The 27,155-nt window shown below is 44.6% G+C and overlaps 1 protein-coding gene across 10 annotated transcripts in view; it reads right to left on the reverse strand.

The window, feature by feature from the left end:
* The window catches only part of Rbms1 (RNA binding motif single stranded interacting protein 1), a 218,210-nt gene that overhangs the window by 90,057 nt on the left and 100,998 nt on the right, over positions 1-27,155 (reverse strand). For 7 of the 10 annotated variants that reach the window (XM_036184979.1, XM_036184977.1, XM_036184981.1 and 4 more), the window contains exon 2: positions 341-516. In XM_036184979.1, the coding sequence (XP_036040872.1) occupies positions 341-516 (176 nt within the window). Of the gene's footprint in view, positions 1-340; positions 517-25,645; positions 25,676-27,155 lie in introns of those variants that run through there. The other 3 variants (XM_036184973.1, XM_036184976.1, XM_036184982.1) reach the window with 2 other exon arrangements.

Here is a 27,155-nt window from a genome sequence, read left to right on the forward strand (position 1 = left end):
TAGCTTGTTAATTAACTTCTGACAAATAATGTCAGTTGGTTTCTCTTACAGGATTGATGGGTCCCTTGAAGGCTTCCATGAAAGAGGAGTGCTTTTAAAAAGGATCTACCCATCAGTTTTTTTAAAATTCATATTTTACTTCTCACATGCCAAGTCAAATTGTATCAAGAAAGTGCTCTAACTTCATCTGTGTGTAGGCATTCTAGAAGCACATGTGAATACTAAGAAAATGCCCAAGAGTTGAGCACTTACAGGGTCTTATGTATTTATCTTATGCCGGTCTCCAGTAACACAACTTATATCCTCTATGGCTACGATCAGCAGCTAAGGCTATACTCACGGTTGACAGAGCTTCACCAGGTCTTGATCAGTGGTGTTGGGGGGCAGGCCTCGGATGTAGAGGTTTGTCTTGCTCAGCTGATCCCATCCTGAGTTGCTACTGCTGCTACTGTTGTTATTACTGCTGGTGGTGCTGGGACTGGGAGGGGCCATGGGGTGCGCTGGGACCAAAGACTGCTGGAAGCGAAATCCAGAGAGTGTGTCAGAGCAGAAGTAAGGGGCCAAGCAGTACTAGAAGCTGTGTGAGCCACAATAACAAACAAACAACAAAATAAAAAAGACAGCGAGATTAAACCAAGATTAGCCTGAGCTACTGTGATGTAAAACTGAACTTGTAGGCGAAAAAAGATCATCCATTTTAAGACAAAACCAAAAACCAAAAAAAACCCTTCTTTCAGCATGAAAGAATTGTACTCAGCAATACCTCTAATGTGGATAAATTTATAGATAATCAATTTATTCACATATTTTAAGGAACACATCTCCTGAGACTCAAAATTAACTTGCATGAAGTCACATGATACTGTCGTCTTAATATACAGTAATTTAGAAATCACTAGGCTTTTGGAAAGGCTTCTAGATTCTGAAGACGATCTGAAATTAGCTGATTATTTTATTTAGAATACTCTTTAAAAAGAGACCACTCTTAATATGTAAGAAAGTTAGAGCTTCACCCAGAGCCTCAAACTTCTAAGGTTAGATCTGTGGCTTCATGGAGACATCTGGATGAGATTCACCACAAGCTGCCTTTCACTCTGGCTGACCCTGTGAACTTTAACCCCTGTGAGAATGCTGTGGCAGTTGGAAACCTTCCCAGGAGCACATCTTGCAAAGCCTATAGCCAGAGGCTTCTCAGGTGTAGCTCTCCAGTCAGCAGCCACTTAGGAAGGGTGTGTGAAGTACACACACCAGATACTGCTGCACCTGTGAGCTTGTGGAAAGAAACTCCAGCTCTCTGCCCCTCTGCCCCATGCAAGACTTTTGAGGAAGTTTACAGGGCTCAGCCTGAGGACAGAGTGTGGGACCCAAACTGTGCTCACAGCCAATGTGCAACAGGGCAGGACTATTCTCCTTTCTCTCTTCTAAGTGATAAACATATTAAGCCAAGAGTAGCATTTACACGTAGAGTTTGAACACACAAACTTAAATACTTGCTAGACACTCAACAAAGATTTTGAATATTGATGCCAGGCATTTACTACTACAAAGATGTAAGTAAGGCATATAGAAGAAAATCTAAACTCCACAGCAGAAAATGCTAATGGTAGACATACACAATAAATACACTGTCATCTATCTTGCCAGCAATTTTGGATGCCCACTGTAGACTCCACGTTCTGCACCTAGTTTCTGCCATGGCACGCTAATTCCACATCTTTGGTGAGAACTCAGTGATTCTTTCTTCTAGCCTTTACCTTCCTCGCTCTGTTCAGGGTCCATGCTAAGCTGTCATGCAAATACTACTTCATCTAAAGAGACTCTTTAAGAAGGGGAGTTCCTGGAAGAATGAACAAACAGTGAGGAAATTCTACTTCCTAAGAGCTGAACTTGAAACTGGGAATATTGCTTAATCCAAATCCCCAACTGCCCTGCCTGAGATCACATCCTTCCCACCGATGTGATTCATGCTTTTCATGGGCAAGTGAACTCACAGGCTGTCTGCACACCGCTGGTTTTCCTCTAAGACTAAAAGCACTGGTTTCTAGGTATTAAAAAAAATCAATCAAACAAACAAACAAAAAATGGAACTACTCAGCCTTGTCCCCTGCTGTGCCATAGGTGTTACACAAAGGTCTCTCAGTATCTCCATTTTCTTACCCTCTCTTCTTCTCAGAGTTGGATTGAGGTATTAAGCTGCAGTCACTAGCCCCCATCTTCCAAGCCTCTGACCAAAAAGAGAGCTTGTAACCACTCTCAGAAGTAGGTAAGCCTCAATTTTCTCTTAAATGTCATGTGATCTGTGCCTAAGATACCATCTTAGAGCATAAGGTGATTGGTATTAACCGCAGGGCAGAGGATGTTGGCTACTGAAAGACACTAGGGATGTGTTGTGGGATATTTGCATACTCTGTGGAGGTGTATAGCTGATTGGCATAATAAAAAAGCTAAAAGGCCAATAGCTAGGCAGAAAGAATAGGCGGGACTTCTGGGCCAAGATAGGAACTAGGGATGAATCTAGGCACACAGAGGAGACGGCAGGAGACACTGAGGAAGCAGGATGGGTGGCACATGGCAGAATGGAGATGAAAAGAAATGGGTTAAAATTTATCAGAGCTAGTTGAAAACAAGCCTAAGTTAAGGCCAAGCTTTCATAATTACTAAGTCTCCACGTCATTATTTATGAGCTGGCAGCCCACAGAAAAATCCATCTACAGGGATGAAGGGCAGGCTGTAGTTCAAAGGCAGAGCACTTGCCTCACATACAGAGCCCTGGGTAAAATAGTTATGTGTCACGCTGGGGATGGCTCCTGGAGAGGCAGAAAAGAGCTGTGGCTCGGCCTCTCCCAGTTTCTCTGTGAAAACACAGCAGCAGACATTCTAAAGACTGCATTCCAAGGCAGGGTCCATCCAGCCCTGATCTTGTCTGGTTCTGATGGGGCATGCTGGGTGTGGACTTGTTCTGATCAGAAGAAACATCTGGGTTTTCATGAATTAGGGGACTCTTTGGAGCTCAAAGTAGGTTTTCCTTGTGTATTTACTGTTGACAGAAGGAAGAGAGCCATGATCTGTACTTTACTTCTGAATTTATTGTTGATTTACTATATGATATCTGACATTCATCCATATTTACTGTACTAATACTTTCCCAGTGAGGGAAGCTGGTGAGGAACCCAGGTCTTCCTGTTGGGCTGCCTATTAGGGTATGGGACCTCCCAGAGTTCAGATTCCAGGAAGGACAAGAGGGTCCCACATTTATATGCGGAGAACCATGAGGCTGGTGACTCCACTATAGCACAAAGTTCAAGTTAAATTTTACCTAAATATCAACACTTTCCAGAGCTAGCTGAACATAGACACAGCATGAAAGGATTTTAGTTGTTTAAAAAAAAAGTATAGAAACTTTTAGATTAAAGATGAACTGTTTAGAACTCACTCAATCTGGGCTGGGAATACAGCTTAGTAGACATGAGCAAGGATCTGTGTTCAGTCCTTGGTCCCATTCAAAAAACCAACCAACCAACAAACAAACAAAACTCATGGAATCTAAAAATGTAACCTCCAATGAGAATAGTACACATGTGTAAAAGCCAAAAATCCAAGTACAATAAATCTTACCCCTGAATACTCAGAAAGGATTGATAATGGTCTAAGCAGTCTGAAGGCCATGCATAAAGAAGTGTCTATTTGCTAAGTGCTGCACGCTGTGTACTGATTTCTAGTTAACTTAACACAGACAAACACTGTTTGGTACAGCACTGTTCTCTCGTTGCACAGATTAGGAACTGTGTCTCAGGAGCATTTAAGTATTGTGCAGTGACATCCAGTAAGTAGGTGGCAGGGCTGCATTTTGAACTGAGATCTGACAGATAACCAAGTCAGAACCATCAAAGGCTCTATCTAAGTAGCTTCCAAACATGTTCCATCTCTTCAATGTACCACATTGCTTTGAGTTCCTGCGCACATCCTCTTGCGACCTAATTCTCAAATTCTTGCTATTTTGCAGTGTGACTCTGCTATGCCAGAGTAAAAGGTGCCTGTGGGTTACTCTAATTAGCATCCAGTGAACTGGTGGAGGTAAAAACCCCATTAGCTTGAAAAGGAGGATTAAATAAATCCTGCTTTATAAATTGTTCCCTTAAAGAATGGGTTCTGAGGGGAAGAGTAAACTCTTAGAGACAGCTTGGCATGCACATGACCTTAGGTTCAACTACACACTATGCAAGAAATGATGAACAGGACTGAATCTTTGTTTTTGTGAAACAGGGTCTCACTATGCAGGCCCAGGCTACCTCAAACTCATGATCACTGTGCCTCGTGGGCATTGAGATTGGAAGTGTGTACCACTACACCCAGCAAAAAGAAGGAATTTTGACAGGCACAAGGGAAACATTATGAGGCTCTTTTAAAAATTAAAAATAAGAGTCTAGCATGGTGAATCACATGCATAATCCCAGCACTTGTGAACCTGAGGCAGGAGGATCCAAAATTTGAGGATAGCCTGGGCTATATAGTGAGATTCAATAACAAGAACAACAAAAAAAGCAACAAAAACAAAACTGTCATGTGACCCAATAACCCCACTACATCTATAAAGGAAATGAAACCAGTTTGTCCAAGCAACATCTACACTTCCTTGATTACATCACCAGCTACTCATAAAAGCCAACACATGGTAACAAACTAAATGCCCATTAAATGAGGAATAGGTGAAGAATGTTTACATATATACAGCAGAATTCTATTTAGCTACTAAAAATGACACTGTATTATTTACAACACCATAGATGGAACTAGAGGTTCTATGTTAAATGAAATAAGTAAGACACAGAAATGATGCTAACCCTAAGTCAAACCTGAAACAGTCCATCTCGCAGAAGTTGTGAGCAGAATGATGATTACAGAGGTTAGGGAGGGTAAAGAGGGGGAGGCAGGGGAGGGTAGAGAGGAGAGGCCTGGGGAGGGTGAAGAGGAGGGGGCTGGGAAGGGTGAAGAGGAGGGGGCTGGGGAGGGTGAAGAGGAGGGGGCTGGGGAGGGTAGAGAAGGAGGAGGCTGGGGAGGGTTGAGAGGAGGGGGCTGGGGAGGGTGGAGAGGAGGGGGCTGGGGAGGGTGGAGAGGAGGGGGCTGGGGAGGGTAGAGAGGAGGGGGCTGGGGAGGGTAGAGAGGAGGGGGCTGGGGAGGGTAGAGAGGAGGGAGCTGGGGAGGGTAGAGAGGAGGGGGCTGGGGAGGGTGGAGAGGAGGGGGCTGGGGAGGGTAGAGAGGAGGGGCCTGGGGAGGGTGGAGAGGAGGGGGCTGGGGAGGGTGAGAGGAGGGGGCTGGTGAGGGTAGAGAGGAGGGAGCTGGGGAGGGTAGAGAGGAGGGGCATGGGGAGGGTGGAGAGGAGGGGACTGGGGAGGGTTGAAAGGAGGGGGCTGGGGAGGGTAGAGAGGAGGGGGCTGGGGAGGGTAGAGAGGAGGGAGCTGGTGAGGGTGGAGAGGAGGGGGCTGGGGAGGGTGGAGAGGAGGGGGCTGGGGAGGGTAGAGAGGAGGGGGCTGGGGAGGGTAGAGAGGAGGGCCTGGGGAGGGTTGAGAGGAGGGGGCGTGGGGAGGGTGGAGAGGAGGGGACTGGGAGGGTAGAGAGGAGGGGGCTGGGGAGGGTGGAGAGGAGGGGGCTGCAGAGGGTAGAGAGGAGGGCCTGGGGAGGGTTGAGAGGAGGGGGCTGCAGAGGGTAGAGAGGAGGGGGCCAGGAAAAGGTGTATCACACAGTGCTAAGTCACAGGTAAACAGGACAAAGAGGTTTTGGTGTACTAGTCCATGGCAGCAGAGGATTGATAACATGGATGAACTGTACATGTCAAAGGGTAGAAAAGATTTTGAAAGTCTTCAACATGAAGAATTGGTTTTTGAGGAGAGAGGTTTATCCTGATTTAAATATTATAAAATGGGCAATACATTAGAATGTCACACTACCCCATTAATATCTACCATTGTGTAAAGTACCAGTTAAAACAATTTAACTGATAATTTAATAATAAAAACAAATCATTGACCTGATAAAATTTTTAAAAATGAGAGCATGAGTTTTGCACACGCCTTCTGAAAGCTACCATGGAGCAGTGATGAAAACTGGAGTCAGAATTTTAGGAATGCTTGACATGAAATCGGGTATAATTAAACCTTCACGTGTAGACTGAAATAAAAATAAAACAGTGACGACTCTTCCACTTCTGCTTCTGAACTGGTAAGTTCCAAGCCACTATACGCACAGTCATAGTGCGCGACTAGATGGCACAAACAATAATTTACTAAAATGAACTAAAGTAACCTTAAAAGGGGTTTTCACCTGCTTTGCCACTGATGCCCTTCAACAATCCTGAGCCTGCCTTGCATCTGAAAAGACACCCTGTGCATAAAGCTCACAGTAGTTTAACCACAGTTTAATTAGGGACCCTGGTGGGTAGCTAGATGGCCACAGTTAGTGCTCATTCAGCCCCCAAAAAGCCCAGTGTCTACCTCGGCCTTCTCTAGTTTTTCACTGGCTGAGGTTCTGTAACAGGACACAATTCTTGTCTCTCCATGGATAAGGAAAACAAGATAATGGCGTTTTCATGGTAATATTTATCTGGTGTTAATTTGTTTCTTAGTTAGGGTTCCTATTGCTGTGATAAACATGGTGATCAAAGGCAACTAGGGCATGAAAGGGTTGATTTTGTCTTATACCTTGTAGTCCATGATCCAGGGAAGTCAGGGCAGGAACTCAAGGCAGAAACTGATGCAGAGGCCATTGAGCAACAGTTCTCAACCTGTGGATCATGACCCCTTTGGGGGGTGATGTCAAATGACCCTTCACAGAGATCATCTAAGACCATCAGAAAACACAGATCTTTACATTATGATTCTTAACAGTAGCAAAATTACAGCCACGAAAATAATTGTAGGGTTGGGGTCCCCACACCATGAGGAACTGTATTAAAGGGTCGCAGCACTAGGAAGGTTGAGAACCACTGCCCTACACAAATGCTGCTGTACACAAATGCTGCTGTCCTGCTCCTCCTGGCTTGGTTAGCCTTCTTTCTTCTACACCCCAGGAGTACCTGCCCAGGTGTGGCATGGCCCACAATGGGCTGAGACTTACCATATCAATCAGTAATTAAGAAAATATCCTACAGACTTGCCTACAGGCCAATCTTACAGAGGCATTTTCTCAATTAAGATGTCCTCTTCAAAGACACATTTAGGTTTGTGTTAAGTTGACAAAACCAACTGGAACAATTTGCATGCCAAAAACTGACAGAAAACTAAATCAGTGGAGAACAACTAGGTGGTTGTAATAGCAGATGGCTTTCTCTGCCTGCATGAGTAGATGATATCAGCAGAATTTCTTGTTAGCACTCAGGAGGGCTTCCTATGTGGGCAGCGTTCTGGGGGCACTTTCTGCAGAGGCAGCAATGCTCACCTTGCCAGGAAGACCCTCTAGGAATTCTTCACTCACACAGGCCTGGCAGCAGGCCAGAGGTAACCAAGGTTCTGTCCTTGCATCCTATACATCCCCAACAACAACAGCAGGTATGTCTTCTACATCAATGCAAGGCAAAAAGATCTTTACAGAAGCAAAATTAACTACATGTGAACTAAAACCAATTAGTCTCCATGCAATTGTTATAGGAGGCAATTCAGCCAAGACCATTAAAATTAAAAACCTGCCATTTGAACTGTTCCATTTCCTTTCTATTGCTGATAAGTCAAAGAATGCCTGTCCTTCTCCCATAGCCTTTACTTAGGAACCTCCCTCTGAATTCTAGTGTATTTGAAAGGGAAAAGAAACCTAGGATGTACCTTTGAAGTTGCCTCCAATCTCTTTTAAGACTCTCATGTTGATATTCTAAGTCAGAATGCCCACCTTAAGAAGGTTATAATCCACCCCTTCAGTGGTACACACACACACACACACACACACACACACACACACACTATCACTGCCACCCAAACATCAACTACTTCCCTTTTCTCTACTGTTCCTCAGAGCAGAGAGAGGTTAGGGAACATGGGGAAACAGTTCACTATCATGAAAAAGAGATTACTACATAGGATGCTAATGGTCACATACTGGTTTATTTCCCTATCATTCCAGGGCTGGAAAACGCAGTGTTGGTGGAGGGAAGTGGGGAGCACTGGGGAGATTGAACTGAATTGCTAAGAACCTGCCCAGGAAGCTGCTATTCTTACAGATAGATCAGAGCAGGATGACCCGAAGCACTGACCAATGGATAGTGTCCTACTGGCCTGTGCCCAGGAAGTGAGGAAATATCTATTAATTCTCCTCATCCTGTGGATATTATAATTGTAAAACCCCCACCACTGCTGCCAATTAGGTGATGAAACTGGTTCTCCTGTCTTTGCTGTCCCTTGTTTGGAAATAAACCTGATAGTCCCTCAAGATTATGAAAATAGGCAACTGATTATTAAGTATATGTTGGTTGGATATAAGTTTGCCAAAGGAGAGGGGCAAATGTTGTATTAGCCATTCAAATAAAACCTAAAAATAAAATCCTTTACTAGAGGATGGGGAGATGACTCAGAGGTAAAGAGCATTCGCTGTTCTAGTAGAGGTAGGTTGTTCCCAGAGCCCATGTGATGGGTTACAACTGTCTGTAACTGTAATTCCCAGGGATCTGACGCCCTCTTCTGGCCTTGATGAGTACGAGGCATGCATATAGTGCAAATAAATACACTTAGGCAAACTACACACAAAAAATAAATACATCTGTAAAAAAGTATCCAGTGGGCTTCACAATCAATTCCCCCAAGACATTTTTTTATCAAAGCCAATCCCTGCAGGTAAACTACATCTACACCCTGAAGCCTCTTTACTTTTGGGTCAAGGGTAAAGTATCATGTTCTTGGGATTCAGAAAACTAAACCAAAGAGTTGCAGTGTTAAACACAATGTGATTGGGTGAATACACAGACCTCATGGCAGATGTGTGAAGCAGTTTAAACAGAGGAAAGTCCTTAGGGATTAAACAACTGGACAATCATGAGGTGGTGGCTGGAGAGGGTAAGAGAAGAATGGAGAGTACACATCAACAACCCATGGTAGGAAACACATATTACCCACAAAACGCATGGTTCTGGAGGCCAAGTTTTCTTGGATCCATCCAAGAAACTACATTCCCTGTCATGTAGTCTCTACACTTTGTCTGACACATCATGTCTCTACACTATGATGGCAGGTCTACAGGACCGCATACAAACAGCCCAATAGTCCCGCTCTTTCCAGTGGCTCTCCCAAGGACTGCCACCATCAGCCAGGTTGTTCACCAAGAACTCCAGGCCAGTAAATATGGCAGGTCTCTTGTATTCTGTGTTCCTCCTGGCTGCTGTTAGCACATTTACAAGTGTATGTGAGAGAAGATGCAGTATAAAAGAGTTAAAGACCAACATGTGGGGTGGTATTGTGTCCCCCAAAATATTGTGTACCTTAATAAACTCATCTGGGGTCAGAGAACAGAAAAACCACTAGATACTGAGGCTAGAAAATGGTGGCACTCACACTTTTAATTCTAGAATTCCAGAGGCAGAAATTCCTCTGGATCTCTGAGTTCAAGGCCATATTAGAAACAGCCAGGCATGGTGACATGAGCCTTTAATCCCAGGGAGTGATGGCAGAAAGAAAAAGATATATAAGGCATGAAGACCAGAAACTAGAAGCATTTTGGCTGGTTAAGCATTGGGCTGGTTAAGCTTTCAGGCTTTGAGTGGCATAGTTCAGCTGAGATCCATTTGGGATGAGGACTCAGAAGCTTCCAGTCTAAGGAAACAAATCCAGCTGAGAAACTGGTGAGGTGAGGAAGCTGTGGCTTGTTCTGCTTCTCTGATCTTCCAGCATTCACCCCAATAACTGGCTCTAGGTTTGATTTTATTAATAAGACTCTTAGAGATTCCTGCTACAAACATGAAGACAGCCACCAAGCAGATGCTCAACTTTAGGCACTTACAGTAAACAGAAGGGCTCAGAAAAAAAACAAAAAATAACAACAAACAAAAAAAATAAAAATAATAAAGAGGACTGAAGACAATAGGTTCAAAACATCTCTGCCAGAGAAAAACCGATTCGGAGGGAAAGCATGTTGACAGTGGGCGGGGCCCCTAGCCTGACCCACCCTTCATGGCATCACAAGCCATGGTGTGGGATGTGCTATTGAAAGCAGAGTTCAATCAAGGAAGGACAAGGGAGGAGAGAGCTTGATGGGAAGGCATCACAGTGAGGGTGGGTAAATGAGTAGGTTGCATGGTAGGCACCAGTCACAGCACCCTGGATGGTATGGGTATAGGAGAAAACCAGCCAGAAGAGAAGGACGATGGCACAAGACTGCTGGTGAGTCTGGTCTTTGCCTTCTATTGCTATGGTAAACACTGTGACCAAAAGCAACTTGGGGCAGGAGACTGGTTTATTTGCCTTACAGTCTAGGGCACAGTCTAGCACTGAGGGAAGTCGAGGCAGGAACTGATATAGCGGCCACAGAGAAACAGGGATGCTACTGCTTACTGGCTTGCTTGGCATGCTTTCTTACACAACTCAGAACCACGCGTCCAGGGATGGCATCACCCACAGTGGACCGGGCCTCCCACATCAATCATTAGTCAAGAAAATAACCCCATCAGATCAGCCTATGGGCCTACAAGCCAAGCTGATGAACGTGTTCAAATGAAGTTCCCTCTTCCTAGATGACCCCGGCCTGTGTTAAGTTGACAAAAACTAAATAGACCAACACCCAAATCTGTCTGGTTTTCAGGAAGCTTTGCTAGCATGACGGGGAGGGAGAACTGCAAAGGTTGAGGAAGAACCTAGAAAGGATGTTGGAGTTCATGATGTCATAGGTCCCAAAGTCTCCCAGGGACGCCATATTGCCATAAGATTAAGAGGGCTGCATGTGAGGAATATCAAACTAGTCACACACCTCCATCCTCAATGGGAAGAATGACTTGCGGGCAGGAAAATCAAAATCACAATCTGCCTTGGCTAGGAAGAAGAATGCACGCATCTTTGGATGGCTCAGCTGCTCTTCCAGCTTGAAAATTCTAAAGCACACTGAGACAGAAGGCAGCAAGCTGCTGCCAGACAGACAAACAGACAAATGAGCGACGGAATGAAAGAAGAGACCCCCAACTGCAGTGTCTGTCCAACCTGGGCAGCTAAATGGAACAGACAGCACACAGCAGCCATGGCTGCCCACACCCTGGGGCCAGCACTATGCTTCTGGGTGATCCCTGATGATTGAGAGGGAATGGCCCCAAATACAAGCTAAACTGAAGTGAGAATGGGCTGAAAGGAACAAGCTGAAATTTGGAGTCTGGAACTGGCGTGAGGACACGGAGAAAATAGTACTTAGAACCCGAATCACCTGGCTAGCTCAGCTACATTGGGACTCCATGTTCCTTAGCAGCCTGGCACTCTGGCGTTGCGTCTATGAAAGCGATGCTTGGAGTTCTGTTCACTTGCAACAGCTCCAAGATCACCTTAAAAGATAACTCAAGACAAAGCAAATGGCACCCACAAGCAAGCAGCTCTTAGGACACGTAAACAAACCCTTGCTAAACTCAGGTGCGAGAACAAGGCCACCTTGGAATTCTGAACACAGGTGCACAATGTTTTCCTCCTTCTGAGCCAGCCCCAAATGTGGAATTTCCAGGCCAAACGAATTCTCTGCGCATGAGTGGCACAAGAGCAAAGGCTTCCTTCCTCTCCTTTCTACTGAAAACAAACCCAAGGAACTTGTGGGGAAGTGAAATTGCTGCTTCTGCAACAAAGGTGCAGAGCACCCCTGCGGTGCTTCGGGAGTCAGGGATCCCAGGACTAACCACCCACCCTGCTAGGAGGAGACATTTTGCTGAGGTGGCAAAATTGTCAGAGTGGAAAATTACGCATTCTGAAATTCTCCCGCTAAACGATACTCAGGGAGAACACCACTAAATGTCTGAGCAAGCATTAAGTCAGAGAAATTAGGAACAAACTTTAAAAACAAAACCAAGCCCTGAATGGCTTGATTCAAGTCACTGGTTGGTTTTTAGAGGCAGAGGGCAGAGGAACACCTGTGAGTGAGCACGTCCTAACTGCGGTTTCACAAATTAACCCCTAGAGAACAAAGCACTCTGTGTACTTGGAGGAAACTCAGTAAGTAGTATCTGAACACTCCTTATTTAAGAACCTACATGAAATACTGCCCTTGGATGTTGGGACTCATGTATTACAAACTAAAGGACTTTTTTTTTAATGACTAGAACTCAAAAAATCATGTCTCCCTTTTCTTCCTCTGTCTGTCTGTGTACTGAACCCAGGGCTAATACTGTGGGCACTTGTGACTGTGTCCCGATTAAGTGTGTATTTATTTCTTCCTCACTGCAATGATCTAGCAGTTAACACACACAAGAGGATAACTGCACAGAGAGCCTGACTAAAATGACATTGCCTTGTGTAGACTTCCAAAGCAGGGGGCAGCGTCACTCAACTAATACTGCCTAGAATTACAGCTTTAATAATAATAATAATAATAATAATAATAATAATAATAATAAGTTTTCCCTCTGGCATCTGCCTTAGGAGCTGATTTCTTGCTTTGTCTCCACCCTGTATACACACATAGGCACAGACATGTAAAACTGAAACAATTTGCTCTATAATATGTATTATACCCTAAATATTTTCTAGTTTATTTATTTATTTATTAGAAAGATATGCTGGTAGTGCCTTGCTGAATTTACTAACAGCCACCCGCAGGGTCAAAATTAATGGTCTGCAAGCAAATCTTGCACTGATGTGCCCACAACTCAGGAGCAGGTAAAATCTAAAACCTGACTTAGTCATTTGCCCTGGGGCACTCTAACCAGCTTCTGCCTTTGCTCAGGGTTTGGGAGGCCAAATCAGGAAGGCCTCTGCCTGCTTTAAGGCAGAGTAAGCTGCAGCCAAAAATAAAACCTTTGACTCACGGAGAGCTAGAACACCAGATATTATGAACAAACTCACTTGGAAAATGGGAATCCTGAAGGACTGGAGGAAACAAAGGATGGGATGATTTTTTTAAATTTCTAATACATTTTTTCAGACAATATATTTTAATCCTACGTTCCCCTTCCTCAATTCTTCCTTACCTCCCTGCCCACCCAACTTTTCCTTCTTCCTCTTCTCCCTCTGTCAAAAGGAAAAGCAAAAAGCAAAAACCAAAAACCAAAACAGACTTTTAAAAAGTCAGGTAAAAAAACACCAAAACAAAACAAAAAGCACACCAGCAAACCATGGAGTCCAATTTGAGTTGCTACTCCTGACCATGGGGCTTGACCTGCAGTGTGGTTGATGTGTTCACTGACAAGCTATTAGAGGAACCGGGTTCTCCCTTTCCCAGCAGGTATCAAATGCAAACAGCTTCTAGGTTAGAGGTGGAACTCTGTCCAGTTCCCCTTCTCAACACATGGATTTTGCCTGGTTAGAATCTGTGCAGGTCTTGTATGTGCTGTTGCAGTTTCCATGAGTCCCTATGTGCATCTGGAGATGATGTTCCCTTGGCGTCTCCACCCCCTCTGGTTCTTACCTCCTCTTTCCAGTAGATACCACCAAGCCTTGAGGGGAGGGATCTAATAAAAACATTCCCTTCAGGAATGAGGAGAGTAGGACTGTTTTCCTCCCACAGGGAGCTTGACTTTAAAATGTTGAGAAGCACCAACTGAGCCGAATTTTTCACTGTTTGGGATTCCGGAAGTCAAACCATGCATCCAATGTCACTCAGAAAAATCAGAGGGAAAGCCAGGTCTGTGTTCCTACGACATCTGTCATAAAGCACCAGTCCTTAAAGTCTGTGAAAGTGACCAAGATGCCAAGTGGCCAGCCTTTCTTAAGGGACTTTTCCACAATCAGCAGACTTGGCATTCTAGTTCTGCTGAGACATCAGAGAGACAGTGTATTCTCAGCATGGCTCTTGGTGCACATCATAATCATCCCGTATTTACCTACTGTCCACTTCTAGTGATGTCCGTGTCTATGCTAGAGATCCGGCTTCTTACACAAAAGAAACTTGCATCCCTAAAGCAGGCCTGGCAGCTCCATTCATTATGATTTTGTACTTTTTTTTTTGTAGTAAAACTTGGTAACTAGCATAATTGATCCTCATTTATACAATCTCCAAGAAAATACAAGAATCATATGGCCTAATGACAGCAGACTGATGTCTTCCTGTTTAAGGAGTACATTCAAGGTTAACTGTCACTTTAATTGGCTGGGATTAGGAACCCTTGGAGGGCCCACCCTCTCCCTCCACGACATAAATCCATATACTTCTAAAAGTGATATCAACTGTTTGGTTTTCTTAAATGAGGTGTGTGTGTGTGTGTGTGTGTGTGTGTGTGTGTGTGTGTGTGTGTGTTTCCTTTTTATCTGACGTCTGTAAATGCTTATGTTCGATTAACTCTCTGGACAAACTGCGTTTCCTTCAAGATTCCAAAAATTAGTACAGATCCTATTCCCAGCAGCCCCTAGGACACTCTGGAGAATGGCTTTTCAGTAGACCTGACCTGGTATTTTCCATTTTCCCATGAATACAGTTTATTACAGGTCAAATTTTGACTACTTGGGTGGATGGAATGTCTACACTAACAATCACTGCAAGACTCTCCTGGTCCTAAAAGTCATCCCCATGCATGGCTGTCCATCAGCACGGCAGTCCATCAGCACAGATGGTTGGGTCACTTAGAAATACGGGTGCCTTGGGAACTAGAGTCAAGTGCCGGCTCAGCTACTTCTTTTTATCTTTGCTTAAGCATACTGAAGGAGAACCTTAGAAAAGGCTTCAAATTTTGCATAATTAAACTGGGTGGTGGTTGCACACACCTTTAATCCCAGCACTGGGGAGACAGGAGCAGGCAGATCTCTGAGTCTGATCTTGGACTACACAGACAGGGTTCTACATCTACACTGTGGCCAGGAGACCAGAGATGTCCATCAGCTGCATGCGACAGAGGTCTTCCCTGCAGGACACAATAGATCCCGCTCATGTGACTTCACAAGTACCTCTACCGCAAAGCTAATAAAGGAGAGTCAGGTATAAAGGGACTAAGATCATACCGTCCTACCTGGATTGGTTTTAAATATGAATTATAAATGTTAGGCCAGATCTTGCCCTTTTCAACAGGATAGCTATCATGATGTCCTTCTAGGAGTTCAGGTGGTCTATTTGCATTCCACACTTTCTTTCCACACCTTACCACAAATGCCAATTGTACCTCTTAACAACAGCTGATAAGGCAAATCTCAGCCATCAATCATCCTAGAAATGATGGAAATACAAGAAGAGCAGCTGCTTCTGAACAGAGAGCTTTACCCACAGTGGTTGGGTATGTCTAGACTAGTTTTTTCTTTTGCTTACCATCAACGTAAGCAGTCTTTAAAAACAGCAAACTAAGCAGAGTATACAGCTAAGCAGTGGAGTGCTGCCTAGCCCACGCAAAGCCCCGGGTTTGATCCCCACCCCTGCTCAGCTTGCAAAGCTCAAAAGGTTCAAGAATTCTAATCCATGACAATTTATAGAAAATATTTTATTCATAAAGAACTGTTATGCATAGCATCGATGGCTAATATTGCTGAGCACGGTTTTATGACTTCCAAACCAAAATAAGTGCTTTGTGTGAACTCTCTCATTTAATGACAAAAAGGCGCATTTATTGCCATTTTACAGACAAGAGAGAGGTCTATGGATTTCACCAAGGTTACAGAAGAGGTGGCAATCTGCTCATAAAATAAATCATCTCAACGACCTATCCAGGAGCTAAGCAGAGGAAATGGAAGTGGGAGGGAGGGCGTCACCAAAGAGAAATGGGAGGGACTGTGACACTTGGTTTCATGGGATTGGAGGCCTTACTCGAGACACAATACTATTGTACCACTTAAGGCTTCTGTGAGAACTCAGCTTTGCTGTGGACAGCACTCCTAAGAACAGCTATTAAAGCCTGGATATAACACAACCAAAACTCTTGGCTCAAGACACTGGTTGTCGGATGTGAAACTGAGTAGCATGCCCTTCCTTCCTGCATACCAACAGCACAGTTAAGAGGGAAGGATTACAACTAAAAAAAAAAAAAAAAAAAAAAAAAAAAACAAAACATTCAAGTCACACATTTCTTCTCATTTCTCCCAACTTATGCTATTTATCTCAACAACAGATTATCAGTTTTGAATTAAAGAACAAATCCACCCTACTGTCCTATAAGCCCCGAGGACCAGAGGCCATGCCTAGTCTCATCCTATTCTATTGCCCAGAGTCTGTAACAGAACCCCAGATGTCACGTGAAGATCATAGACTAACATTTTTGGAGTCATTAAGATACTGCCTTGACTCAAACACTGAAGGCTTAATAGCCCCAGGGTGTAAAGAGGTGGGTGACATCAGCCAGGGCTGGATGGTGGTGGTGCCTAAGTAGCTGAGGAGGAGTCTGACATCTGGGAGAAATGCATCAATTGTGTCACTTTCCTAGGTGAAATGAGATCTCTTCTACCATTGGAAAGTTCTACATTTCCTCTCTAGACTGCAGCATCGCTAGACAATTTCTCACCTCCATAAGAGGGGAACTTGAAAAATCCCTAGTTTAAAATGTCAAAGCACTACAGACATAAACAAATGACTGAGTGAGAATGGTAATTTAAAAACAAAACAACCCAAGTCCTAATAATCTTACCGGCTTTGGATACATGGGCTATGTGGAGATCTGTCTTCGCAGCACATCTAAATCAGAATCACTACAAACCCTCCAGAAGACATAGTCACCCTGAGCTGCTCTGGCCTTTGGTAATGGCCACATCTGGTCAGACAGGTGGTATTCAGGCAACATTCACTCTATCAACTGAGAAATGACACCTTCACTCCAATGTTTTTGATTGGCTTTAACCTTAGGTAAGTGTGAGATAGAGAGCTTCCATGGAGTTACTGGGTTTGCCTGCCTTAAGTTTGGCTTCTGTTGTTGAGATACAAGAATCTGACACAGGGAACATGAGTCCCTTTGGCTAACAGTTCCAAAGCGGACACAGCCCCTGAAGGAGGGTGGGTGAGGCTGGCCTGTCACCCTGCACCAGCAGTCAGGCAGCACAGTGGATAGGGAGTGGGGCCGGGCTTTGAAACCTTAAAGCCTGCCCCTGTGACACTGCTCTTCCAGAAAAGACACATGTCCTACAGTTTCGGTAACCTCCCTAAACAGCACAGCCACCTGGAACCAAGTGTTCAAACTCACGAGTCTGTGGGAGACATTTCCCATTCAAACCACAACTGTTCCCGACTTCAGTCCGGTCTGCTTTTATCTTAAAGTCCCGGCAATGGCTCTATGACAAATAAAGTCACATTCTAAGGCTCTCGCTCAACACATTTTGTGTGGGTTCTAAAAGGGCTGCAGTGGCTTTCTCTAAAACAGTGGTTCTCATCCTATGGCTCTCAATCCCTTTGCGGGGGTCAGGTGACCCTTTCACAGGGGTCACATATCAAATATCCTACATGTCAGACATTTACATTACAATTCTTAACAGTAGCAAAAGTACAGTTATGAAGTAGCAAGGAAATAATTTCATGGCTGGGGATCACCATAACATGAGGAACAAAATTAAAGGGTGGCAGCATTAGGAAGGTTGAGAACCACTGCTACAAAGGGCTATTTTGGTTTCTCCAGTCCTACTTTAAAAACACTAGCAGTGTAATACAAGTCTTACATTAAGGACCACTTTATGTGAGTCATAACACCAATCAATTCTGTAACCACATTCCGACCAGCATAAAACATGCATTACTCAATTAACCCTTTATCCAAGCTAAACCTTTATCTATGGCATGGACATTGGAGAGGGGGGTTGTGTGACCACACAGCCTGGAGAGATGCAATACATGTCTACTCACCTTAGATAGGAGCCCACAACAGACCAAAGTACTGATACCATTACGTCCAATCTGGTGAACCAGTGAGTTTTATTGGGGTCACTTACAGGAGTAGAAATGACTCAAAGACAGCTGCCTCACCAAAGCCCACCCCAGGATGGCAACAGCTCACAAAACTGGGAACCTGACACACTCAAGCACACCCTGCAGGCAGTTCAACAAGTTGGAGAACATCCTATCTAGGTACCTCTGATGGGCTAAACTTTTTTCCAGGCAGCTCTGCTAGTTTCTGCTTCTTCAGGCAGCTGGTCTGATACTGAGTCTTTTTGCAGCTTGACTTCCCATTGTCTGAGAATGACTGTCAGCTTTTTGGTTGGCATTAGCTGGAAAGGGGCCTAGTGAATCTGGTCAGTTTCAGGAACTTCCTGAAGCTATTTTGAGTTACCTTCCTGCTCTCAAGCATTTCCCTGCAGGATGGGATGTTTCAATCTGGAATCAAACTGTTACACAATACTCCACCTTCTCCTCCCGCTCTTACATTCTTTCTACACCCTCTTCCACAACGATCCTTAAGTCCTGGAGGCAGTGACTACAGATGTCCACCTTTGGCTAAGAACTAGGCAACTATGACATAGCCAGTTACTTGTTCTCCATAGCATCACCAGTGGTTATGAGAGGATGCTGACGAGAATGAGTTATCTCCAGGTGCAAGCACATGTTTAGAAGGCAATTTGACAGGCATATCACATCCATCTAGTAATAGTAAAGCAATAGAAGTTGCTTCCTCATTGGGACCTATGACCTTCCTGGACACAGGACCATTATTTTGCACGACACAGTTTTTTTTCTGGGAAGGCAAAACACACATGCCTACCAACCCAAACAGGATCATGGCCGAACCAAGGATGAGCTAGTTGGAGGTGAGTAAGTACACAGTCCTGGCTACAGGGAACAAGGCATGAAGCCAAGGCTGGGAAGCCTGGGGAGGGGGACAGGAAGAACATCATTGGAGGAAATTCCATAGAGTTGTCCTTCCCTAGATGGTGTGTGTTCAACTGCCTTTGTGCTATGACAGCTGTTGCATGGATCTTGCTGTGGCTAGTGAGACACAACTAAGGCTGATCGTCAAGATTGGGAGTGTCTGTGGGAGGAATCCCTCTTCATGTCTGTGGTGTGGGGTGGCATGCTTGATGAGCAGAGGCCATCATGTGAATATGCAGATGTCCTGAAAACAGTTAAAGGTTAGAGGAAATTTTGCAGCCTTTAAAATTAGTGCACAAGAGTAGAGATTGTCAGCAAGCAGCAGCAGAGATTGCATGGCCTGTTGTGTGTTGTTAGAAATGCACCTGAGGCTGAGAAGACACGGCAGCATGTGGGAGCTTGTTTGTGTAAAGGAGCAATAGTAACAAGAATGAGAGATATGGCCAGCACCCTCCATGTTAGTCTCTGATTTAGCAAGTAAATAAGATAAACAAGAGGATGAGAGAGCCATGGCAAAAGTGATAGAAGATACCCTCAAGTCTCACCTTTAGTAGAAAAAAATGGGAAATCTATAATCCAGCATGAAGATGGGGGCATTAGTACGGTCCAGTGCAAGAAACTAGGGTCATAAGGAAATACTTGGCACCTCCAACTGCTGAAATTAGGGAACACTTAAACAAGCAATGAAAGAGCACGTCTGTCTCCGCTTGGCTTGTGAGGCTGTGGGATGGGAGCAGACGGGATCAGTCAGACTTCTGTGGAGGCAAGAAAACTGAATAATGCAACTGCCCATTCCTCTTCAAGGCAAAGGCTGCATAACCCAAGACAGTGTGAGAGAAGGCAGTCCCTGGTGGACTGGCATATCAAAGCCATTAGGAACACTGGTCATCTCCATCTGAAGTCCCCATAAATGTCCAGCAATGGAAAATCATAAAAAAGTGGCAGATGCTGTCAAGGGACTAGAAAGAAAAGAAGCTGTTTGAAGCCCAGCTCACTGGTCCAGAGAGAACTATGTTCACAGAGGAGTTAAGGAAAGATTGACCCAGCAGGGGCCGCAAGGTTCATATGAAACTTTAGTGGCTTTGCTAAGCCCTTTGTGAGGCAAAAACATTGGAAAGGCTTTGGCAAGTCACGCTGACTTAGACTAGCATCTAGAGAGTGTCCACAGAGGAAATTAAGAGCAGGTAGAGTTAATAAGGAAACAGTAAAGCAAAGGAAGAGGTCTGCCTGGATTACTCAAAGACAGATGTGGCAGCAGTTATGCCAAGCTGGAGTTCCTAAAGAAAAAATTGATAGAAATACAAATTACATGTTACTGAGTTTCTGGGGGCTTTCAAGCCTGAGGAGCAGTTCACCAAAGACATCCTTGAAATAACAACAAGGTTGAAGATGATCAAGCTTGTCCTAAGGGTGGGTTATTATCACCCCAGACTGAGAAGGGCAGATGTCCCTCCAGGAAAAGATTATGCTAGAGGTGGAGATGGTTTGCCTGGACAGGAACTCCCTTAACAGCCAGGTATGGTGAATGGGAGGCAGTAGCTACAATGCAAACCCAGGGCCTGCCTGTCTGACCCAGAGAGCCAGAAGGTGCAGCAGAGGAGACAAGACCATTTCCTGCATTGACCCTGGGCAGATTAAGTCAAGTCCACTGAGTGTATCAAGTGTGGGGAAATGTTGTAGGGAGGCACCATGGAAGAGCTGCAAGATATGGAAACACAATGACTCAGAGAGAGAGTGACTGAGGATTACAGGGAGCTAATTAAGTTAGCGTCTCCTACCCATGCTTTGTACCCAACCTTGGTCTGTGGAGGACACAATTGTTATAAATGGATGGAACCTTTCCATGCTGTATTAGACCTTGCTTATGTTCAACTTCAGCATCTTCTTAGTTGCGAACTTCTGGGATCACCTGACACTTCACCAAGGTTATTTTTGTAACCCCACTATCTGTTACGAGACAGTAGTTCAGGATGCTGCCTTGCCCCGTACCATCCTCTGGAAAAGGTTTCGTTGTGTAAGTGACACAATGCTGACCTCTGAGTGTTTTGCAGATGTGGAAAGCCACTGGAGACACAACCAGGTACAAGGGGACTTCCATACACCTTACATCCCTACTGGAGTTGGGTTAATTGGAAAGGAAAACATATCCAGAAGGTACCCCACCTGGGTGAAAATAGACACTCACAGAAGCCATAAGGTTACTGAATGAAAACCTAGTGCCAGGGCTGAACTATGTTCCTGTGAGTTACTGGCCAGGGGAGTCTGAGGTCCCACGGAGGGAGGGAGGATATGCCTGCTTGTCCAATAGTGGCTTGTTTATTGGGGGTAAGACCAAAAGCTTTCTGACTGGATTTAAGTCCTGCTCCACAAGTGGGAGTTGGTGCTATAAGCCAGGACAAAAAGCCTATGGCTGGTAAGGTCATAGGTTCCAATGGGGAAGCAACTTTTATTGTTTTACTAGATGGATGTGATGAGGATGTGTCAAGTTGCTTTCTAAGCATGTGTGTTTATGCTCCAATATGACCACTGTTGTCAACCTCAACCTCATAATCACTAGAGATGCTTGGGAGAACATGTTTCTGGAAAACTTGGGGCACAGTGATACTGTAGCACAGTGGCCAAACCAAATTCATCACCACTGGTGGGCAACTATGGCTAAACGGTCCAAGGCTCAGGGATCATTGTAGAAGAAGGGACAAAAGAAAGTAAGAACAGGAGGAAGGGGTGAAGTGTTATGTAACAGTTTCCTCTAAGATTGAAACATTCTATCCTGCAGGGATGGTTTATAAGCAGGAAAGTAAACAATTCAAAAGAGCATAAGGAAGTCCCTGAAACTGAGCAGATTTCTACCCCTGCCAGAATAAAATCAAAAGCTGAGGTACCTCTCAGACTGAGCTAAAATACAAAGTCTAATAGCTAAACCAAGCTGCAAAGAGGACTCTTTAAGACCAGACCAGTGGCTTGGAAGAAGCAGAAACCAGCTGAGCACCCTTGAAAAGGTTTAGACCAGAGTTACCAGGAAAGGACACACTCCAACCAGCTGAGCTGCCTGCAGGCTATGTGGTGTGCACCAAATTTTCCTGTTTTGTGAGCTGTCACCCACTCTGGGGTAGGCCTTGGTAATGCAGCTGTCTATGAGTCACTTCTGCTCCTGTAAGTAACCCCTCACCCATATTCCTCTAAGTAACTCCAATAAAGCTCACTGGGTCACCATGTTGAACTTCAGTGGTATCTGTACTTTGGTTTGCTGTGGGATCCCTATCTGGGGTGGGTATATGTGTGTGTGCTGTGTCAAAAGTTTTGTCACACAATAAAATACAATGTTATTAGAAAATAGCAGATGCCCCAATTCACTTCTGAAGTATTGCTACTTGCTACAGAACAAGTTTAGACTCCCCTTCTTTCAGTCAAATTTAAATCTCTGATGGCAACTGTCATTCTGAAGTAGTCCTCCTCAAAACATAGAGGATGACCTGGAAGGAAGTGGTGGAGCTCTGGGAAGGAGAGGGTGGACTCCGAAAGCAGATTGCCAGAGCTAGGTGTCTCTGCAGATACTCTCTGTTTGTCCTTGGCTAACTAACTTCTCCCCATCTTGGTGTGTAACATGAGCACTATGCCGCCATTCCAACCTGGAGTTGACCAAGACACTGTAAGTACAGACTACAGAGCCCTCAAGAAAATGTCAAGCTTCTAGGAAATGGTCAGCCAGTGTGGTCTGCCCACCTATCCCAGGGTTCTCCCTAAATATGCCACAGCGAGTTCTAATCTTAAAACTGACCTATACACAGTGCAGCTCCAGTCTCTCTCCTCCTCCTCTCAGGTTCCTCTCTGCACAAGCACATTAAAAACGGAGTGGAACAAATCACACTGTGAGTTCAAATGGCAACACAGAAAAGGTGGTGGTGGGGGGGGGGGAGTGGAGGAGGTGGTTCCCTAGAAGATGCTATCTGCTCAAAACCACCAGACTGCCTGGACCTCTTCATTAGTTAGTGTAATGACCGGAAAGTTCTAACTGCACATGCATTTAGGCTAGAGCCCCTCTTTGAACTCCTGGAATTCCAGCATGAAGTGGAGGTGAGGATGGGTGGAGGGGCATTAGAGATGTGCATGTGTTCATGAGGGCTGCTTCCTGTGTGCTGTTCTCCAGCTTGAAGGAGCCTAGTGCACTTTACATCTTTCACTGTCACTAGGATATTTTCCCTCTGCCCAATGCACTGAATGATCAACCTTTGCTCACAGAGGCTAAAAACGGAAGCTGGTGCTGTCAGTCCTAACATTCCATTAACAGATCATGTTTCTGGACTAACTGGGGGGGGTTTGGCCACTATCAACATTTCAGTAGGAAAATCTGGGAGCCAAACCATCAAATACAATGTTCCTGGGGATGTACGTGTGTGTGTGTGTGTGTGTGTGTGTGTGTGTGTGTGTGTGTGTGTGTGTGTGTGTGTTCTGATTGTAAAACTCTCAACTTAGAAAGTAGTTTTAGATGAGAACTATCTATGGAGTAGGAAGATTGTTTTGCTTTGTGAGAAGCCCAGCTAGTCCAGGCTAGATGGGAATCCCCTACGTAGTCCAGGCTAGACTCAAACTATGGATCCTCTTACATCAGCCTCACCAATGCTATGATTACACATGTATACAACTACACCCAGTGATTTTGTTAATGTAAACATTACAATTTTACTAATGTAGATTAAGCTATGATCTAAACGGTTATTAAGAAACCAGTTTGTTGGCTAGTATTTATTTATAATCAAACCAATAGTAGCTAATTAAATTGTGTGCCTTCCAATTGTATCTATCCCCAAATACAATGAAATTATGATCCTTGTCCAATGTGACAGTATTGAGAACCTGAACCTTTGGAAGGTATTTAAGTCATGATGGCGGAGTCCTCAGGAATGAGATTAGTGCCCTCAGAAAGCAGACTCGCAGACACCTCTCAGAGTTGGTCTCTATTCATCATGATCCTGCAGACGGCAGTGCTCAACCCGAAAGAAAGCCCTCACCAGAGCCAACAATGCCAGCACCCAACCTGGACATCCGTCCCTTGGAATTGAGAGAAATAAATGATAAGTCACTGCATCTCCTTAGTTAGAGCTGCCTGAGGCAGCAATCACACACATCTTTTTACTCAGTGTTACATGTAGTTTCTCTCAGTATTTTTCACTGGATGAAAGATTTCACAACTAGTTGCTCTGATTACAGTCATTTTCGTTAGCCGGTGTTCATCTCTGGTGCGCTAAGGAAGTGAATTGTTAGTCTACGTGGCCCATCATTCCTTCCAGCTGGTTGTCATCTGAAGAAGTGATAAGCATTTTTTTCTACATGGTTGTAAAATTTGCCTTTTTCAATAAATTTGATCAGAAGATATTCAGCATGTTTATCAAATCTGACAGCATCCAATTCTGGATGTTTCTGCCTATTTTTCTCACCACCTACCCAAAAGCCCTATATAGTATATCACATGTACAGAAGTCAAAACTTTCAAAATAGTGTTGTGAATTGTATGAGGCTGGGATGCTTATAATGATGAAAAAAAGGGAAAAAGGATTATATTGTAGTAACAATTCTTTTTTTTTAAAAATCAGAATGCTTCTTTTTATAGGAGAGGTGAATAAGATCTGGGTAAACCTCTACATTTTAGTAAGAGTTCTGAATCACCAAACATTTTCCCCCTAAAATGAATAGTAATGAATTTTACTGGAAAGGCATGTGACCAGAGACTGAGCACCTGGGGATGGTGATGGGAGCTACATGCCATGGCCTGGTGGCCTCTTGTCTGGGCTGCCAGCCTGCTTGTAGATGGTGGGGGTTCTGTGTGAGGGTACAAACCCTGGAAATGCTTCTCTACCTGCCGCCAAAGGAAGTCCTGCCTAACCAGGGCTGACAGCAGAGAAGATGAGAAGGGTCGACGAAGGAGAACACGCCAACTGTACCTGTACTTGGTCACCAGCCCTGTACTTGGTCTCTGAGATGCTTCAGGATCTCCCCTCCTTGCTTTATGCTCCCCCAAAGACCCTCAGCTCTTGGATCTCACCTCTCTCTCTCTCTCTTTCTCTCTCTCTCTCACACACACACACACACACACACACACACACACACAGAGAGAGAGAGAGAGAGCGAGAGAGAGAGAGCGAGCGAGCGAGTCAGTCCAGGGAGTTGAAAAATTACAGGGTAAAACTGTGGCAAGAAAGCAAACGAGAAACGCAGCAGCAGCCTTTGCTTTTCCTGGGTTCCCGGGTTCCAGCCAGGCCCGGGAATTCCAGTGGCCCTGGAGGTTCTGCTGGCTCAGCACCTGTGCAGCCTAGCCCTGCAGCCCTTGCCTGCAGGCACTCAGGTGACTCTAGTGCAGGAGTTTAGCTATGCCAGGACTCAGGCTAATGAAGGTTCCAAGGAACTTGCACTGTTGGCTTTTCTTACATCAGCTTTAAGTGAAGCATCCCTATGTTTCCGGAGAGTCAATTCTGACTCAATTACTCATGAAATTGTCATTCTCCACCAGGCACCACGTACACTTCCTGCCTGTATCACCTCTGGGCTGAAAGATTACTGTTATGAGACAGTTCATTCTACCACTGATAAGACATAACCCTCTGAGAACTCCTCCGATTTCTGTGAGTTTCTAAGTCGCCCACAGAACCTCCCTTGTCCCCACCATGTTGGGAATGCATGACACAAGAGACAATCATCTCCATTTTTGAGATTCTGACTGAGACCACATTTGAGAAATAGCAAAGCAGGAAATGGTAGAGCTGAGTCTGTCACTGAAATGCAGAACCCCTGGTACCTTCACGTAAGCTCAGTCCCATCCATGGTCTCTACGATGGATTCGCATACTTAGGGTACTTCGGCTGTGTCTATGCCCTTTGCAAAGCAGCCACCGCCCAGTCCCCAGTCCCCACAGACTCTGTCTTCTGTCTCTTCAGACGACACTGGAGGACCAACAGGAACAGGCGTCTCCTGATTCTAAAACTACATCCTCTCTCACACCCTCAGGATCCTCTTCGAGACTAGCAGAGCCAAGCAGTTTCTGTGGCCCTGCTGTGACACTGCAAAGGGACCATCCAAGCTCTCTGGGTTACAACTCTACCCGCTTCCCTAGGTCAAAACAAACAGAATTGGCTGCTTCGAAAATCCCAATGACCCCATTTTGGGCAGAAAGTGCAGAGCACCTGAGGTGTCCTTCCTGATACTCAGGGCTGCCCAGCAAGGACACAAGCTTGCAGACATAATGACCATTAAGCATGCCTAACTTCACACATTGGATGCGCTTTTTGAAAATTGGGCCTGAGTAAATTCCTGTTTTTAATACAGTAAGGAAACGGATTTTGAAAGAAATGCTGTGAATAGAATCAGCAAATACCGTGCCCTTAAAATATTCACAAATTACATAAACACAAGGCTACAAAGGAAGAAGCTGTAGGGCTCATATATATTTAGCAATCTAGTTGGTGAGGAGAAACAAATCCAATCAGAAGGTTAAGGAACAATTCAAGCAATTTTTACACACAAGGAAGGGTCCTTTGTACAAAGCAATGACTAATTTAGCTGGTTTCCTTAAAAATTAATGCCATCTGAAATTTGTTTTGTAACAAAAGATTTTTTTTTAACGTGAAGGCTAAGAATAACAAAAGTGAAACATCTGTGTGTTAATGACGTATATATACATCTTCAAGTTCTAAGTATTGAAAAGCTCACCTCTAACACCCCTTTACATTCTCACCCAACTACTCTGAATCCCTACGTCATTACAATCTTCCCTAATAATGACAGGACTCACTTCCCTTCGCCAGAGGCCCAGGGATCCCCTTCTCAGTAGAAAGAGAGTGGCTGGGTTTTTCCACTACACCCACACTAGCTCTCAGGTGTGGTGGCTGAGAACCACAGCATCAGGGCCAAGTTCTGGCAGAAATTTCAGGTGAGACAAGAGGTAGGCGAGCGGAGGTGGGAAGGCAGAATTCTGCGGCCGTTTGTAATGGTCTCAACAAAAATTTAAGGGAGAAGAGTAAAAAAGAGACTTCGAGAAGCTTGGAGGAACTTCTGGCCAGGAGGGTGGGAATGGACCTTGCTGAAACAGCAAGAATTCCCAAGCCCCTTGAAGGCTACAGTTTTAAGTAGATACTTCTGGAATCATTTGTATGTTTGAACCAACTGTATAAAGATGTATCCTCTAACTCACATGTTAAAAATCAACCCCCAGGGTTAGGGATTTAGCTCAGTGGTAGAGCGCTCACCTAGCAAGTGCAAGGCCCTGGGTTCAATCCTCGCTAAAAAAAAAAAAAAAAAAATCAACCCCC

Source organism: Onychomys torridus, chromosome 4 (genome assembly GCF_903995425.1).
Source record: "Onychomys torridus chromosome 4, mOncTor1.1, whole genome shotgun sequence".
NCBI classification, from domain to species: domain Eukaryota; kingdom Metazoa; phylum Chordata; class Mammalia; order Rodentia; family Cricetidae; genus Onychomys; species Onychomys torridus.